The sequence below is a fragment of the Dryas octopetala genome, chromosome 5 (genome assembly GCF_963921425.1).
Source record: "Dryas octopetala chromosome 5, drDryOcto1.1, whole genome shotgun sequence".
Taxonomy (NCBI): Eukaryota; Viridiplantae; Streptophyta; class Magnoliopsida; order Rosales; family Rosaceae; genus Dryas; species Dryas octopetala.
In genome coordinates, this window is record NC_141370.1 from 12,801,445 (window position 1) to 12,819,004 (window position 17,560).

Consider the following 17,560-nt stretch of genomic DNA (forward strand, 5'->3'; position numbering starts at 1 on the left):
TGTTCCAAATTATGGTAAGCGGTTATGGTTTGGATTTTGGAAGGATCCACTTTATTCACCTTCCATTTACTAGAATAAAAATAATTTCGTAAATCATTTCTCATTTTTCTCATTTTTTTTTTTTTTTTTTAGTTTTAGGGGAAGGGGGAATTAAACTTGGATACAAAGAGAAAAACTCTACAGCCTTTCTAACTAGGCTACCCACCAATTACATATTCCTCAATATTTAGTATATCCAAATTAGATTATTAGAGAAAAGAAAAAAAAACATTGTGACTAATTTTTCTTATCTTAAAAGTAATGGCAAGAGACAGAATGTGTGAGGTGAGTATTCTAACACACACTACGCCAAGCATCAAATCCATATCATTATTATTATTATTGAGAGAATTATAGCTATAGTTTTCGAATTTTAGCTCGTGTATCATTTTGGTCTATGAACTTATTTTTTAATTATATAGTCTATGAACTTTCACTTGTGTATCACTTTAATCTATTTCATCAATTTCACCTATATTTTTTGTTAATTTTAATCACATATATCACGTTGAGAAAAGAAAGATGAGGTACCATTTTTACCTTTCAAAAAGAACTCGCTTGCTATTTTTTTTAATACATCACATTTTGACATTTACATAGTAGTCCTTTCACATTTAAAATTCAACCATCACTTTCTATTACAAGGAGAAGAGTTAAATACAAAAAGTTTATGAACTTTATAGTGAATCTCAATTTGGTCCACTAACTATAAAAAGTGTCAATTTGGTTCACGAACTTTTGAAGTTGTACCAAAGCAGTACAAACGTTAACTTTTATCAAAAAATTTAATGAAACTGATTATGTGCATAGCAAGTGACCAAATTTTCAAAAGCATTTCAATTTATTCATCATATTTTCATGTGACTAATTCTGTTAATTTTCGGATGAAAGTTTATCGCTTGTACTATTTTGGTACAACTTGGAAAATTTGTGAACTAAATTGACATTTTTATAATTAATGGATCAAATTAAGAATTAATGTAAAATTTGTAGATCATTTTTGTATTTAACCAAAGGTGAACAAGACAAAGTACAGAAAATTAGGACTTGAGAATCCAAAACCAGATTTATCTCCAATGGTAAGTGACTACCCCACCACCACCACAAACATATGCTTCCATTTTACAAGGAATGCATGTTGGTAAGAGAGTGCCACATGGCTCGAGTATCTCCATGATTGGTGGACAATGCAAGCCTTCAAAGCCTGTGGCTCCCAATCATCTACTATGTATATATCACTCCCACCGTATTCCCCTCCCTCTTCCTCAATCCTCATTCCTCACTGAGTGAGTCTCTTTCCATAAAGGAAAGCCCAAAGCTTTCATTTTTATTTTACTTTGTTTTTCTCTGTTCTCAAGCAGAGCAAAAACGATGGGTTCTACTCTGTTTTACAACTCAATGAACCCCTCAGCAACAGTTTTATCAAGAACCCACTTCCCAATTCCCATTAACAAGGACTTCCCACTTGAATTCTCACCTTGTATTCACTACAACTATCATTTGAGAAGCGGAACAAGAAGTGGGTACAAGAAGAATTTAACAGAGGTGAGAGCTGCTTCTGTGGTATCCACTGAGACCCCCAGTGCATCCACCACACCCACGATCCAAAAGAAGCTTCGGGTACTGGTGGCTGGGGGAGGTATTGGAGGACTGGTTTTTGCTTTGGCGGCGAAGAAGAAGGGGTTTGATGTGGTGGTGTTTGAGAAGGATTTGAGTGCTGTGAGAGGGGAGGGACAGTATAGGGGTCCTATTCAGATACAGAGTAATGCATTGGCTGCTTTGGAAGCTATTGATTTGGAGGTTGCTGAGGAGGTTATGAGGGTAGGCTGTATTACTGGTGACAGAATTAATGGATTGGTTGATGGGGTTTCTGGTACATGGTAAGTTGTTTTGGACTTTTAGCTTATATGGGTTTTTGTGTTTCTTATGTTCTAAGTGATAGACTGTGTAGTGCCTGCCAAATTTGTTTCCTTTATTGTTTTAGGCATGGTAATAGTAGAGATTGCCAGATTGGTGCTTATTTGTTTAAAAAGAATTTGGAAGGTTTTTATTTAATTCTTAAAGTACTGGGCTTTGAACAGAAATCAATCAGTAAGTTCATGCTGTGCAAATGACAGAAGGTAAATCGGGCTTAGAGAGGCCAAATTCAGGCTGATATCTTTAATTGCCAAATAATTTGGAAGTTTTTATATTAATTCTTGAAATACATGTAATTTTGCTTTGCCTGTTTAATTTATGAAAATCAGGAAACAAACTAATACAAAATAAACAGGATCAGTGTTTTAGTTACATAAAGTCAATTCTTTTAACATGAAGAATAAAAGTTATTTACTTCAAACACAATTTACATGTTTCCATGCACGTATTATTGTTACTAAGATGCCTCTATGGAGCAATTATTGATTCGTATGCACCCAACAGCATATAATGATGTTTAGTTGGTTATCAGGTATGTCAATTTGACACATTCACTCCTGCAGTGGAACGAGGGCTTCCAGTTTACAAGAGTTATAAGCCGAATGGCCCTGCAACAAATCCTTGCTCGTGCTGTTGGGGAAGATATTATTATAAATGGTAGTAATGTTGTTAGTTTTGAGGATCTTGGAGATAAGGTATTACCTGTTATGTAGTTAAATCTTGTACCTACTACTTACCTTTGTTGTCATCTTGCTGAGGAATGTGAACTTGTTTTCCTATTTCTTTTGTTTCTTTCTCTATAGATTATGCAGCGTCTTAGTACTAACTTGATGTCCTTCAACTGCTTTGGCTTCATCTGATTTGGCATTTTATTCTTTTGTCTCTATCCAACTTTTAGGTTAATGTGGTACTTGAGAATGGACAGCGTTATGAAGGTGATCTTCTGGTTGGAGCTGATGGTATATGGTCAAAGGTATTACTCTACTCAGAGTTGACATGATCAAAGTGTATAACATTACAGTATGATAATCTATATTAGGATCGTAGAGACATATTACAAGTTGAACTCAAATTATGATTTTCTTGTGAGTAGGTGAGGAAGAACTTGTTTGGATTAGAGGAAGCTGATTACTCAGGTTATACTTGTTATACTGGTATCGCAGATTTTGTTCCTGCTGACATTAGTTCTGTAGGGTATGTTTTAACTCTTATTTCTCAAATATGGATATTTTACTTGCATTTGCACCATTGTATTATCTTCTTATATGTCAGGTTGTATCTTGCATGAAGACTTAAATTTAAACTGATCTTCTGAAGGTACCGAGTATTTTTGGGACACAAACAATACTTCGTTTCCTCAGATGTGGGTGCAGGAAAGATGCAGTGGTATGCATTTCACAAGGAACCACCTGGTGGTGCTGATAGACCGAATGGTATTTATTGAGATGCTCTGCCTTTTCAGATTGATATATGTACACATGCATGTTCACACACACTCTCATTAAGACAAACAAATCCTCCTAGAAATTTCTAAATGGATATAATAAACTGCCTGAAGAGAAAATTATGCTAGGATATCATGTGAACACAGCATATGAAAATTCACTCTACCTTCCCATAAAAGAAAAAAAAAGGTTCATCCTAGGCTGCATGGTTGCTAAATTTAATTAGTAAATAATTTATGAATTTCCAGTCTGCTAAGAGTTCATGCTTGTCACCCAATTTCTTAATAATGGGGAGTGATATCATTTTTCTAGTCCCTTTTTCCAACTTTTTCCAATCAGTGGCCATTGAAAATGCATAATGTGCACAACTTAACATTTAGGATTCAATTGTAATAGTGTAAACCATAGAAGATCATATTTAAGCTGTGCACTTTATCTTAAATGCATCACCGTTATGAGGTTCAATGTTGCATTTTTATCAGAGGGTTGTGCAATTGTATAGTAGATGGAGTCAGGACATATTTGTCCAGCCAACCTTATATGGTTCAAAAACTCAGGGGTGGTGTATGTGTGTGTTTTCTCTGTTTATGACAATAAAAGAACTATGCAATTGATTTCTTATTGTGCATTTTTTGGCAGGTAAAAAGGAAAGGTTGCTTAAAATATTTGAGGGTTGGTGTGATAATGTGATAGATTTGGTACTTGCCACAGAGGAAGAAGCAATTCTACGACGTGACATATATGATAGGACGCCCATTTTAACTTGGGGAAAGGGTAATGTGACCTTGCTTGGTGATTCTGTCCATGCTATGCAACCAAATATGGGTCAAGGAGGATGCATGGCCATTGAGGTATGCCTTGTGTTGTATTTGGTTTTGACCACCAAACAGTAAGTGTCACACAGATCATGTGATGGAGCATTCTTTTTCTCTCCTGTGTTTTTTCTTTTTCTTTTATTCTGTTAATCTTTTTTTGTTTCCTGAATGTTTGCATATAAAATTTCTCTTTTGTTTCCTGAATGTTTGTATACACTGGGTTATCGACCAAGAAAGAATCACTTCGAGAGTATAATCTCTTTTGGCCTTATTATTTCATCATGACAGGATGGTTATCAACTTGCATTGGAGCTTCATAAAGCATGTAAGAAAAGTAGCAAATCAGGAACTCCTATTGACATTGTTTCTTCTTTAAGAAGGTAACCCCATGTTATTACTTGCCATATAATCTGAAAGAAAATTGAGTGTAGGGGATGAAACTGCATATGCACCTGAATCATATAAGACTTAGTTGAGTTGAGGAAGTACTGATTAATGACTCATGCTTCTTTTTACTTTGTGTATTTTCTACTTCATCTTTCAGCTATGAGAATTCTAGAAGACTGCGAGTTGCCATTATTCATGGAATGGCTAGAATGGCTGCATTAATGGCTTCAACTTACAAGGCTTATCTGGGTGTAGGACTTGGTCCATTGTCGGTAGGTCTTTGTTGAAGTATATTATATAATAATAAGCAATGAAATGAACTTGATGATGATGCACTGGAAGTGTCACATGCATACTCATGTTGGCTTATAACCCTTGCAGTTTTTGACGAAGTTTCGGATACCACATCCAGGAAGAGTTGGTGGGAGAGTTTTTATTGACAAGGCAATGCCCTTGATGCTAAGTTGGGTCTTAGGTGGTAACAGGTAAAGTTTTTATAAACCCTGTAGTTTCTGATTTTTTGCATATAGCTTCAACTTTTAGACTTGTTTTGAAGTATTTGTTCGCTCTGAAATGCTAGAATGTGTGTCAAATCCCTTGTTTGATTTAGCTTCCTGTTTTGAAAATAATAATAATAGTTGGAATGTGCCAATTTGCTTATTACTTGTCTACCAAGGTATTGGTTTGGAGTCCTATATATTGGTATTACTCCTGGCAATTTGGTGGCCTTAGCCTAAGCAGTTTAGGGCAGTGTTTTCAAAAGCGTCTCTAAGGCACACCTCAGAGCAAGGCGAGAGCCAAATGCCTGAGGCTTGTGCATCATGAAACTCAGAAAGCTAAGGCAATTCACTGCTTCAATGTATAAATCATTGCAAACATTGGAAAGTTACTGCATCCTTGAGATTTCTTATTGAAGAACAACCCCCCCCCCCCCCCCCCCCCCAGAATTACTGTATCATTCTTCTTTTCATTCTTTATGACGAACCAAGTATTGTATTTTCTTTGCAGCTCAAAACTTGAAGGCAGGTCACCGTCTTGCAGGCTCTCAGACAAAGTATGTTGTTCAAACTGTTCTTTCATCCCTTAACTTTATGATACACCTAGTAGATTGTTTTGCGATATAGCTGCTGATATCAATGTGGACAATTTATATGTAGGCAAATGACCAGTTACGAAGATGGTTTGAGGATGATGATGCACTGGAGCGTGCTATTGATGGAGAGTAAGTCTTTAATTGATTTTAGTATCTGTCAATTGTCAAACCGGGAATATCTTTGGTCAATTTAATGTTCCATGGTATTTGTGTTTTTACGTTCACTTTGTTCTTGTAGGTGGTTTCTTATACCTTGTGGTCATGAAAATGGTGGTTCAGAACTTATTTGTTTAAATAGAGATGAGAAGAAGCCCTGCATAATTGGGTATGCCTATTTATCTGTCATTCCCCTCCTCCCCTAAAACACACACATACGCGTGCATGATAGAGATGCATAGAACTGAACCATTGAAACTCTGTATTCTGGAATGAATAAGTGTTTTCATTTAGATGTTTAAAAAAATATTATGGTAAATTGTAGGTGTTTCTTATGATGTGCTATTCTCATTGCAGGAGCAGACCGCATCCGGATTATTCAGGAATATCAATAGCAATGCCTCTGCCCCAGGTGACCTGGCTGGTTTTGTTCACTTTAAATTTATTTCCAGAAACAAACCCATTCCTTCCTTTTACGGTGTTCTAGGTTGAGTACTCACGTATTTCTTATCTCAGGTTTCAGAGATGCATGCTCGTATCAACTATAAGGATGGTTTCTTCTACGTGATTGATTTGCGGAGCAAACATGGTACCTGGATCGCTGAGTAAGTTTTTTTCTTTTTTTGTTTTGCTGAAAGACTAAGTAGTTGAACCAACGGGTTTGTCCTCCTTTTGTTCATGTAACTCCATTTTATTGTGTTGAGCACTAGTTCCACATTGGTTAGACAAAGTGTCAACTAAAGCTATATATTCTTGAATATCTTTCCTAAAAGTATAAACTATTAGGTGGAAAGATCCACTGGATATATATCTTTATTAGACACTTAGCCCAAGCAATGTAGGACTTGTGCTCAATACTCTCCCTCGTGTGGAATCACTCTCTGGGATAATTATGCACGTGGACAAGTGGTTCCTCTTTTGGACCTCGTGGGGAGTTTTTATATGTGGTCTGTTTTAAGGTTATCCTATACTTAGTAGCTTTGATACCATATTAAATATCCATCCTATATGCTTAAGCTATTAGGTGGAGAGATCCAATGAATATAAATAGCTTCACTAGTCATTTGACACAACCAATGTAAAGCTAGTACTCAACATGTTGTAATATTCCCACTTTCCCACTATAATTTACTCTCCAAATCTGCAGTTTTGAGGGAAAGCGGTACCGGGTACCTCCGAACTTTCCTGCCCGTTTCCATCCATCAGAAGTAATTGAGATTGGTTCTGACAAGAAGGTATTAAGCGATCCTTACTCCAGACTTTGCTGCATAAATTGTTTTGAATAATATGTAACATGTTTGTTAAATCTGTGTTTGCATGTTGTCTGACTGACAGTTACTAAACATTCTACAACATAATCATAAAATCTGCATGATTTTTTTTAGTGGAAAAGAAGACACAGAAAACAGAACTCTCTAAATAACATTAATACAATTTCATAGTGTTTGTCTAACCCTTCAACTGTCATGGTTTTTCTCAAATTTGTGCAAACTAGAACCACATGATACAATTGAACATATAAATACCTTAAAACTTTGTTGTTAGTATTGGTCTCAGCCCTTTATTAACTAATTAAAGCTACAGAGTAAGAACTTGTTTATTTTGCCTCTTCCCGGTGTTCGAACATGCAATTCCTGAATAAGATTTGATCCTATGATGTGTGGACACTGATTTTTATTAACATGCTTGATGAAACATTTTTTTTTCTTTGCTTGAATAAATTCTTAGCATACAAGTAATGTGCAGGTAGCATTTAGGGTTAAAGTTATGAATTCTTCTCCAAGGAGTGTTGAGAATGAAGGAATTCTTCAGGCAGCATGAGAATTCTCTGAAGTCCATAAGTCTATAAAATGAAATTTGTACAGCATTATTCAGAGCAGTGGAGCAATGTGAACATGAAATATGCTGCATTTTGCAGAGTAAATATCATTACACGAAAGTACGAAACATCAGATCAGGCCCTACTCACGGAAAAAAAAAAAAAAAAAAAAACATTACATGTACAACTTTCTATACATCAATGTGAATATATCAATGAGTGGTGCTATTCCGACCATTCTAAACTATTAAGTTGATCACTTTATTTTAAAATTTTAATTTTACCATTAAAACAAAATTTAATTTTGTTCATTGGATCATTCAATAGTTATCTACCAAAATATTTGTGATTATTCGACAGTTATCTGTTAAACATTGCTAAACATTGGTAGATTGTTCGATGGATAACTACCAAATAAAAATGAAAATGACATTCGACAGTTATCTATCGAAATGTTTGTGTTTATTTGACATTTATCTGCCGAACGTTGGTGGATATTTCGGTAGTTAACCATCGAATGGATTTGGGTAATTTTATCATGTTTATGCAATAAAGGGTAAAATAGAAAAAAATTGGGTAAAATATGTTAGGGTGGTAAATTCAACAGTTGAGGTGGTATGTATAACCTCACTCTATATCAATTTTGACTAGTCTTTTCTTTTCCACATTGTTTCATGTTTTGGAGACGCTGGAAAATTCCAGTTTCAATATTCTCTTTAATAAAGGATTGTGGGCCTGACCACATAGATCATGATGAAATGGTCACCAATCCAAAGGCCCAAGTTGGTTGGCTATGCATCTTGAATTTTTTAAAAACAATTCTCAAAATAAAAATGGGAGATCCAAACGAAAAATTATAGAGTATAACCGATATACCACTATGTAGTATAACCAATTTAATGTGTAATGATATTATTGGATGATGTGTTTGTATTAGTATGGTATAATATTAATAATATCTACCCATATTATAACACATAGATTAGTTATATCACGTGTCAATATATCGGTTATACAGAATAATTTTTCGATTCAAACAAAGAGGAGGTGGGTGCAAATGTTTACTATCATTGGAGTTAAAAACCTCTTACCTTTTGGGGAAACAAATACACCCTTAAGGGATGAAGAAACTTTTATGACTTTTTAATTTTTTCCCCCATCTAATGATATTGATAGAATACCAAACAAGGATGATTTTTCTCTTCTTAAATCTTCTTGTGATTAGAATCACCGGCCCATAAAGATGTCCTTCATGTTATATCAGTTTTTGTAGAGTTTTGAAAGTTAAAAAAGAGATGGTCATCTTTGGTCTAGCCCTTTCGTAAAAACTGAATTTAAGGGAGCCTTTTGCCATTTTGTTTTGTCTTTTCCCTAATAAAAACACATTATTTGAGACAACCAAGCACAAATGTATCAAATCTCATCTTATTTGTAACTTTAAAAGGAAAATTAGAAGAGTTCATCATCTTGAAACCCCTACACTAATGTAATGACAAATATCAGAGTTTTTTGTCTTTAGTTTAGTGATTTATCTCTCCTTGTCAAGAGAAGGATTGTGGGTTTAATGTTATTTAAAAAAAAAAACAAAAACAAAGAAAAGGCATCCATCATGAGATAAACAACTAACAAATAGAGTTATATCTTTCTGTCTTTAATTTTTTTGTTTTTGATATTTGTCACCAAGACCCGTCACGATTATAAACAAACAAGCAAACAAATTTCTCTCTATCAAAAACACCAAACAAATGAAAAACAAGAAACAGATGAGTATTTTGTTTTAATTGGTAGTGAGGAAGAGAAAGAGAAAGAGGCCGGCACACTGCAATCATCTTACACAGGACCTATATATGACTATGATTGATGCATCCATTTTCAGTTTTGGTACCATCAATCAAAGTTGAAGATTGCAATTGACAGATGAGCTCCACAGAGACCAGCAGACCGTGCACACATGAAGGCATTGAAAATGTGACAAGCTAGTGAGAGTCTTAGAGGTGACCCCACAATAATGCAGCAAACCCAATAGAGTGTGGCAGCAAAAAATGGCACAACAGTCCAAGACATCTCCCTCCTCTTCCTCATTGATGTCAACACACTCAACATGCATAAATGAAGGTGCATGTGGTAGCCATCCCATGCAAGTTTTGTTGACAACTTCCTGAGCTAGCTAACTTGAGCCTTCATCCAATGCACATTAAATGCCAAACCAAGTGCTATTGTCTCCCTTTGTATGACATATTGACAACCCTAAACAATAGAGGCCACCACCACACCCCTCTCAACCAGACATGCATGTAACCAATTTCCATCCATTTTTATCAATTCGATCTAGCTCTTTCTCATTTACCACTTACCATATATACATTTAGCCATCCATGTCCTACATTGTTCCTAGTTCCTACTCTATGACTATGTTTATGTTAAACAAATAGACTTGGCTCATCTTCAAAGTTCAAGCTTCAGACAAAACAAGCTCGGCCCATACCCGATATTAAGTCCACTGAGGGCCCATCCAACATCTAGAATATATGGATACATATATATGTGGAGAAACTTACATAGAAGAATTTTTTTTTTATGAGTTAAAAGAAAAGGTTTAACCCTCAATGTAATTTAATAATTCGAATTGTTCATTTATTAGGCTCTTATTTAAGGATTATTCTTACAAAAAAATCAACCTCAAAAATCATTTAACTATCTAATTGTGACTAAATAAATAGACGAGCTCAATATTTCCAATAAACTATCGAAAATGAAAATCAAATAGTGAAACAGGTTCTAATTTTACTAATTCTTTGTAGGGATGCTTATTAAATTAGAGTTTATAAATTAAACAGTTATGATGATTAGATACACTATGTGGTGACCCGAACAACACAATTTCTTATACTTATTATCCAATAGATCCCTCTTCAGATATATATACACACACACACTATACACCTACCCTCTTCAATTTTGGAGTGTTTCGCTTTCACTCTTAGAAATGAAAAGTTAACTCACATTGCCTCTTAAATTATGAAAATTTGTTGTAATTTCCATAACCTTTGTCCAAAATCCTATAACAAGGGACGTCCGGAGTTGAATGGAAGACGTATATTGCAACAAATTCATGATAATGTGAGCTATACCTTTTATTATTTCTAGGGGCAAAATGGGGCATTCCCCAAAGTTAAAGGGACATAAGTGTAATTTTTCCGATATATTGAAATGGTTGGCTACAAATTATACGAGAGAGAGAGAGAGAGAGAGAGAGAGAGAGAGAGAGAGAGAGAGAGAGAGAGAGAGAGAGAGAGAGAGAGAGAGAGAGGGCAGAGAGTGGCATGTGATGAGGGTCAATGAGGCGGTGCGGTGGCACGTGATGGGAGCAACGGTCGGTTCAGGTGGTGGTGGCAGTGACCGTTGGAAACATTTATTGAGTGTGTACTGCTTTCCTACTTGGCTACCCTTCATTTGCATGTGTCATATAGGAATGGCTTTATTTTCATGCTACTTTATTATGCTCTTTTTGGTCCCCTTTCATTATTGCCTGTTTTTGTTAATTTGGAAGGCCCTAATTAGCAATAAGCCAATAATTAAGAGACTTAAAATCCATGACATGGATTTCTATCATACTTGATCCAAATTAATAGACAATCACAACCTGCAGAGAAAGCTAGGTGGCATCCAAAGCCTAACATAAGTGCAAGTTTATCTTTCTTTGGTTTAGGTGTGACACAACAACACAACACAAGTAGTGCATGCATATGCATGTTTCTTTTGTTGATAAATGACAACAGAACACTCAATTATTTGGGCAGATACATGAATGATCTTAATTCATCCCTTACATCAATTGCGAGGTGCAAAGTGAACATTTAATCTACTGGGTTTTCCTTATTGCATTTGTACGATGGGATGTGGTGGGTCAAAGAGGGACCACCGATCGATCGGGCTAAGTGTTGCTTCATCAGTTGAAATGTTGAATGCATTGCATATAATTGTCTGACATTGAGGGTCACCAATTTAAGTTCAATTAATAAATTGCAATTTGCAAGCATATCGGAGAGGTTTCTACAAATGCGCCATTCAAGGGTTTTTGGTACCAAGCTCTTATCAACTAGGTACAGTCACATAGAAAATAGTTGTACTAGTACTTAATAGTTAATAGCCAACTTTATTTGAAAGCAAAAGCCATTAATAATCCAAATTACTGGGTCTGCTATCCGAAGTCCGAACTATATGCTCCCCATCTAATTTGAAATTTGAATATGTATTAATTAGATGGTCCAAACAGTCCTTATATCCGTACCCTCTCACCACGCTCCACCACATGTGGACGAGCATTATATGTTCCCCAGATGTATATACAAGATGGGTACTGTTGACAAACCAAACAAATTAGCCAAAAAGAAAGCAAACAAACGAATTATCCAATCAAAGACAAAAAAAAACCAACCCCACCCTCCAAGAAATCTACTTCAAACTTGAAACAAATTGGTGGATATATATGGACAGTCTCATAGAGAAAAGAAAGTGTGAAAGCCCTAAACTTCTTTGCTCTTTCAAGTTTCACCTCACCTAAAGTCATCACCTTCCCATCTCGTACACCAACCCCACATCACATGTCCCCATTCCCATTACCTTCCAATCATGCCCAAACTTATTAGAGAAATGCAATCCATGTTTTCATTTCTATCTTCTTTTTCGACTTTTTTTATTTTATTTATATTCTTCTCATTTAGCAGTGTAGTTTTATGATCAAAATTGTTTATTTTTTAATTCATTCTTTAAAGATTATTTTTTTAAAAAATTTATTAAATTATAAATTATTTGATTATATAATTATAATCAAATAAATAAATAATTTTAATAATAATTTGATTCATCATTTATTTACTTTGATAAAAAATACTAGTATCCTAGCTCCATTTCAGCATGTGTGTTAGCGCAACAGCTCTAGCACAAGTTCTTAGTTTGTTGCTTTTGAGCCCATTTGCTTAGTAAGTAAGCTTGAGATACGGTAAAGGTTGTATTTTTATTAATTTTGTTGATTTTTTTCTAAAGATAATTTTTAAAAGGTGATTTATTAAATGAATGGTTTCATGATAAAAATAATAAATGATAAGGTTAAAAAGAATATAGAAAGGTGAAAGTAAATAGCATCTCCCAACTTATTATAGTATAAATTTTTTTATTTATCAGATAATTTGATACCTTATGTTATCTTATCCTCTATTCGAATAGTTGATTGAGTTAATTATACTTACACCTCCTAAGGTTTCAAAATTATTACATATAATCCCCTACAAGAAAAAAAAATAAATAAACAAAAAAGAAAATATTTGTATTGAGGTTGGACCATACACCTTGAGTAATCTTATTAGGTTATTTCACCCCTTAATATGTTTCTTTGTATAATTTATCATCATTTTTCATCTCATATAGGAGGTTATATGCAACTGTTTTGAAATTTCAAGAAGTGTATGTGTAATTATTAAAATCTAAAAAAATGTATGTGAAAAAATGATAAATTTTAGAAGGTGTAAATATAATTTAGGGTTTAGGGTAAATATAATTACCTCATAATATAATTATGAGGTAATTATTAGGGTTTAGAAGGTGTAAATATAATTACCTCATAATTGATTAAATGAAATTCCATCGTGTAATGAGTATACTTCTGACAGTAAAATGTAACAGAATGATAATGCACAAAACTCAATTTGGGTAGCCAAAGCTTCCACAAGCACACACCTCGTTGTTGTGTTTCTTTAAAGCATAGCAGCGAGAAAGGTTTGTGTGTCAGGTGAGGTTCATTCAGTCTCCATTCTCCAAGCACTATAATCTTTTTCCCAAATTTCAAGAAAAACCCCAAAATTTAATAACCCTATCCCTATCCCTATCCCTATCAACAAATGGGTTTCTCAAAAGGAGTTATTTTTCAGACACTTGCCTTCACTTGCCAGACTCCCAGTCTCATCGCAATCAATCCCACTTTAACCCAAATTTTCCCGGAAAAACTCATCACTTCCAGGAAAATAAGAAAAAAGCTATTTCCTACACCTCACCGTCTGAGACGGTGTCGTTTTACCAAAGCTGCCTGGAATCTATGGGAATCCATAATCATATCATGCTGTCCCACGCGGCCAGCCTCCACAGCGCACCGCATTGGAGCCCGAATTCCAATAACGTATTTTTGTTGCCAGAGAAAAAAAGAAAAAGATCCACACGTGCACTACAATTTAGAAACCGGAGCCATTTGCACCTAAAAATCAATAATAATAATAAATAATATTTTGTTTTTTACAACTAAAAACCACAGATGTGAGCTGTAACCACATAATTAAGCCAGCAACATAATTACAAAAATAATACTAAACCCTGTAATATTAAAAAATAAAGGTAATTATTAATTATTAATATTTATATTTCTTGTAATTTGAACTCTTTCATCGTGTTTTTACTTATACGCTTTGTTTCATAGTACAACGCGTCCCCCCACGTATTCCAATTTTAACCCGAATGGAGAGACCCGATACCCGAGGTCCAGACCCTTCCGTTTTCAAAATAAAAAAAAATAGAAAAAAAAAACAGAATTACCGGGAAACCGATTCAGCGAGTTTCCCTATTCTCTCCACGAGCTCCGGAGACAGCTTCTTGGCCGGTTTCTTCTCCTTCTCCGGTCGAAAATTAAAACCCAGAGCGTCCGACACTTCCTCGGAGCTCCACCCGGCTTTTCGGAGTGAGTCCGAGAACCGGTCCGCTTTCAGAAGCAGAGCATCGAGGACGGCTTGGTTGTCCAACATGACCATCTCTCCCTCGAAAAACCCGGAGGCCGAAACCGAAACGATCTCGGATATGTCCGAGTCGCTCCACCCGCCAATTCTCAAAGCCGACCCGATTTGATCAATGTACTCGTCCACCCATTTAGGGATTTCGGACCTCGGTATCTCGAAGAACCTTTCCGGCGACGAGGACGATGACGACGAAGAGATCCTCCGGCGGCGATCCACGGCAGCGTCGCTCCAGAACTCAACCCATCTCGGAGTCCTGGCTCCGGACCCAAGACCAGTGTCCAGGCTCCGCCGCGAGAAATTCGACGACGACCCGGCTGATTTTTCGCTCACGGATCTCTGCTTCTTGAGAATATACGGGTCGGAGTCGGATTTCCGGAAAAGGGATTCGCGCTCGAAGAAATCGGATAGATCCAACCCGCAACAGAAGATCCGATTCTCGTCGACGAAGAAGATGGGGTTTCCAGCCAGACATGGGTTGCAAGGAATGTAGCAATGGTTGAAGATGGGTATCAGAAGCGGGGCTCTTTTCAAAGCGTTCCGGGCGACCCGCAAGGCCTTTTCCGGGTCGGACGGTCTCAGACCCCAGGACTTGGACCAGAGTGTATTCCGGGCAATTTGGAACGAAATCGCGGCAATTGGGAGGTCAAGCGAAGCCTTGAGATGGAGGCGAGCACCGGCGGCGCGCCAGTCCGGGAAGCCGGGTCCGACGGGTAACCCGGCTGAGAGAACGGCTTTAAGGTCAGGAGGGAATGCGAAGCCGAACTCGGCCTCGGCTCGGGCGAACTCGGCGTCGGATAGACCTGGTTGGACGTGGACACCCGAATTTCTAAGATGGGCTATGAGCTTCTCTGCCAAAGAAGAGAATGAGAGAAGGCCGTTCCGTACGGGAAGGGTGGTTTTTGTGGCAGATGAGGGAGTTGCTGGACCGGCCGCTGCTCGGGCCGAGAGGCGGCGGAGGCCCGCCACGTGGGCCGGGTTGAGACCGGTCATTCTCCGGTCGACGTCGACCATTGTGGGTTGAAGGGTAAAAAAGTAAATGAAATTGGTCTCCTTTCTGGTGTTCTGAAGCTGCTTTTCCAGATCGTAGATGATGTGTTTGTGATTTGGTCTGAGTGATCAGTGAAAATGGGAAAAAGTGTAGGGATGGGGAGAGACTGGAGAGTGCAGAGTAGGAGTGCTTTTCTGGTTCGGTGTGGAATGCAAGCCTCTGGGTACTTATAGCAACTTCTTCAGTGGACCCCACTCAGATTTTGGTCTTCTTTTTTTATTTTTATTTTTTTCTATTCTTTAGGTACTAGCCAGTAGCCTGCTAGCTACTTTCTACTTAATTGCCCCTCATGTTTTTCTGATAATGACTAACTCTAAAATGTATTATTTTGTTTTTAGACAAATGTATTAATTTGTTCCAAAACTCACCGATTACAATTCGGTCTTTGTAATTTCAAATTTTTAATTAAATCTCTGTAAATTAGTTTCGTTTGCAGTTAAAAAAAAAGTTGGAAAATTCGTCAATTTATTAGACAGGGTAATTCACTTATTTATTGTTCAAACTAATTATTTAAAATATTTTTGTCTAACAAATTGACAAATTTTTTATTTTAATCTTAATTAAAAAACAAACTAAACTACAAAAATTTAATAGGAAAAATTGATACGGTAATGATCTAATTAAAAAAAGAGATAAGTGTTATTTTACTTTTCAGACTATTGCACTTGTATCAGTTTGCTTCCCAAACTTTCACTTTAAAAAATTTATTTGCTTGGTAAATTGATACAAATGATGGGCACGTGATTACCATTTTTCCCTCAATAAGGACCCTTCGTTATGGGCATTTGACTTTGTGTAGATAGAGCTTTGGATGGAAAGCGAGCAAATTTACTAAATTACCTCAAATGACAATATTGAAAAGTTACGTACATTAATTTGTCAAATTAGAAGTGACGAACAAACTAATACAAGTGCAATAATCTAGGAAGCAAAATGACATTTATGTCTTATAAAAATACTCAAACTAAAAGAATTGAATCTATCATTTTTTTAATTTATTTATTACAAAATTAAAATGACACCTAATGATGTATTGGTATTTCAAAATAAAATTCAGGTTGTATAATAAGAAAATATTATTCTTTTTAGAACATTTTGTTACAGAGAGAATCAAACCTAGAATCTATCTTTTATCCTCCTTCACTTATGTCACTTGAATAAAAATCATGGACCATTTTTTTCTGTCATTTTGAGTAACCGTTAAAAGGTAAAAAGTGTGCTATTTGGACTTGATTGTGTTGGGTTGGGAGATTATCACCTTTCTAATGGGATTTTAGTGCTAAAAATTCCTTGTCCTAATTATGAAACAAGCTTTTGTGCTAATTACTGTTTTAACCAGAAACAAAAACAAAAAACTTAATGCTTTCTTGGTTATGCTATAAAAATGATGAATATGTGGCCCATAAACAATTATGAATTTGGTTTGACAGCAGAGATAAAGGGAAGCATATATACAATTACAATCATCATAATCATACCACCATATTGCTGTACACTAGACGTTAATTGCTTTTGAAGTATTTTATTTTGGAAAACAAGCCAATTTTGTTAGGAAAAATATTAATCAGCTAATCATTGGTCATCAGAATAATAAGACCAGCAAGAAATGTTCCTAGGTTAGACCATGGAATTTTATTTACCAGACCCAAAAAAAAAAAGAAAAAAAAAGGTGAGAGCATAGTTTTCTCATTCATTGCCTTTCACAGACAGTAGCCCAGTCACCTCCCATAAATGTCTCTCCTTATCATTTTTGGTAATGTATCAAAATTACATCTCTCTCAGTCTTTAATGGTTTCCTTGTGGAATATCATTCACAGATCACCAGATTTTTCTCGAAGGAGTTGCGTAGGTTTTTCTCCAACAAAAAAAATGTTATATTATCAGATCGACCATTTCCAATGAAATAAAAATTGAATTTATGTAACGTTGGGAAAGCTTTTGTATTCTTTAACTGACAAAATATGTGACCAATCAGAATTAAGGTAGCATTTTTTTTTTTTTTGGTAAAAATGGGGTTTGGAAATGAGATTTCATTCTCATTTTGGACAAGCACACTGTAAGT

At 35.8% G+C, this 17,560-nt stretch overlaps 3 protein-coding genes across 3 annotated transcripts; 2 read left to right on the forward strand and 1 right to left on the reverse strand.

The window, feature by feature from the left end:
• Positions 1–1,410: 1,410 nt before the first annotated feature.
• Positions 1,411–3,244, forward strand: LOC147284441 (zeaxanthin epoxidase, chloroplastic-like). Its single transcript, XM_086245684.1, has 6 exons — positions 1,411–1,919; positions 2,024–2,102; positions 2,520–2,651; positions 2,855–2,929; positions 3,050–3,150; positions 3,229–3,244. Exons 1-6 carry the CDS (start codon positions 1,411–1,413, stop codon positions 3,242–3,244), a joined length of 912 nt encoding a protein of 303 aa, XP_086101810.1.
• On the forward strand, positions 2,568–7,990 carry ABA1 (zeaxanthin epoxidase (ZEP) (ABA1)). The gene is made up of 15 exons (XM_086243122.1): positions 2,568–2,651; positions 2,855–2,929; positions 3,050–3,150; positions 3,274–3,389; positions 4,041–4,252; positions 4,505–4,596; positions 4,761–4,875; positions 4,985–5,088; positions 5,612–5,657; positions 5,761–5,825; positions 5,935–6,021; positions 6,210–6,264; positions 6,369–6,457; positions 7,000–7,087; positions 7,599–7,990. The coding sequence occupies exons 4-15, from the start codon at positions 3,335–3,337 to the stop codon at positions 7,671–7,673; spliced, it is 1,083 nt and encodes a 360-aa protein (XP_086099248.1). The 5' UTR covers positions 2,568–2,651; positions 2,855–2,929; positions 3,050–3,150; positions 3,274–3,334; the 3' UTR covers positions 7,674–7,990.
• Positions 7,991–13,595: 5,605 nt separating this feature from the next.
• LOC147284443 (uncharacterized) lies at positions 13,596–15,602 on the reverse strand. Its single transcript, XM_086245072.1, has one exon. The coding sequence runs from the start codon at positions 15,459–15,461 to the stop codon at positions 14,250–14,252; it is 1,212 nt and encodes a 403-aa protein (XP_086101198.1). The 5' UTR covers positions 15,462–15,602; the 3' UTR covers positions 13,596–14,249.
• Positions 15,603–17,560: the final 1,958 nt, after the last annotated feature.

What these genes read in the sequence shown, in the direction of transcription:
- ABA1 (XM_086243122.1), top strand. Translation starts at nt 3,335, where the DNA reads ATGCAGTGGTATGCATTTCACAAGGAACCACCTGGTGGTGCTGATAGA. An exon ending in CTTGCAGGCTCTCAGACAAA is followed by an intron (nt 5,658 to 5,760) that starts GTATGTTGTTCA and finishes ATTTATATGTAG; the next exon opens with GCAAATGACCAGTTACGAAG. An exon ending in GAGCGTGCTATTGATGGAGA is followed by an intron (nt 5,826 to 5,934) that starts GTAAGTCTTTAA and finishes TTGTTCTTGTAG; the next exon opens with GTGGTTTCTTATACCTTGTG.
- LOC147284443 (XM_086245072.1), bottom strand. Translation starts at nt 15,461, where the DNA reads ATGGTCGACGTCGACCGGAGAATGACCGGTCTCAACCCGGCCCACGTG.
- LOC147284441 (XM_086245684.1), top strand. Translation starts at nt 1,411, where the DNA reads ATGGGTTCTACTCTGTTTTACAACTCAATGAACCCCTCAGCAACAGTT. An exon ending in TTGAGGATCTTGGAGATAAG is followed by an intron (nt 2,652 to 2,854) that starts GTATTACCTGTT and finishes TCCAACTTTTAG; the next exon opens with GTTAATGTGGTACTTGAGAA. An exon ending in CTGATGGTATATGGTCAAAG is followed by an intron (nt 2,930 to 3,049) that starts GTATTACTCTAC and finishes TCTTGTGAGTAG; the next exon opens with GTGAGGAAGAACTTGTTTGG.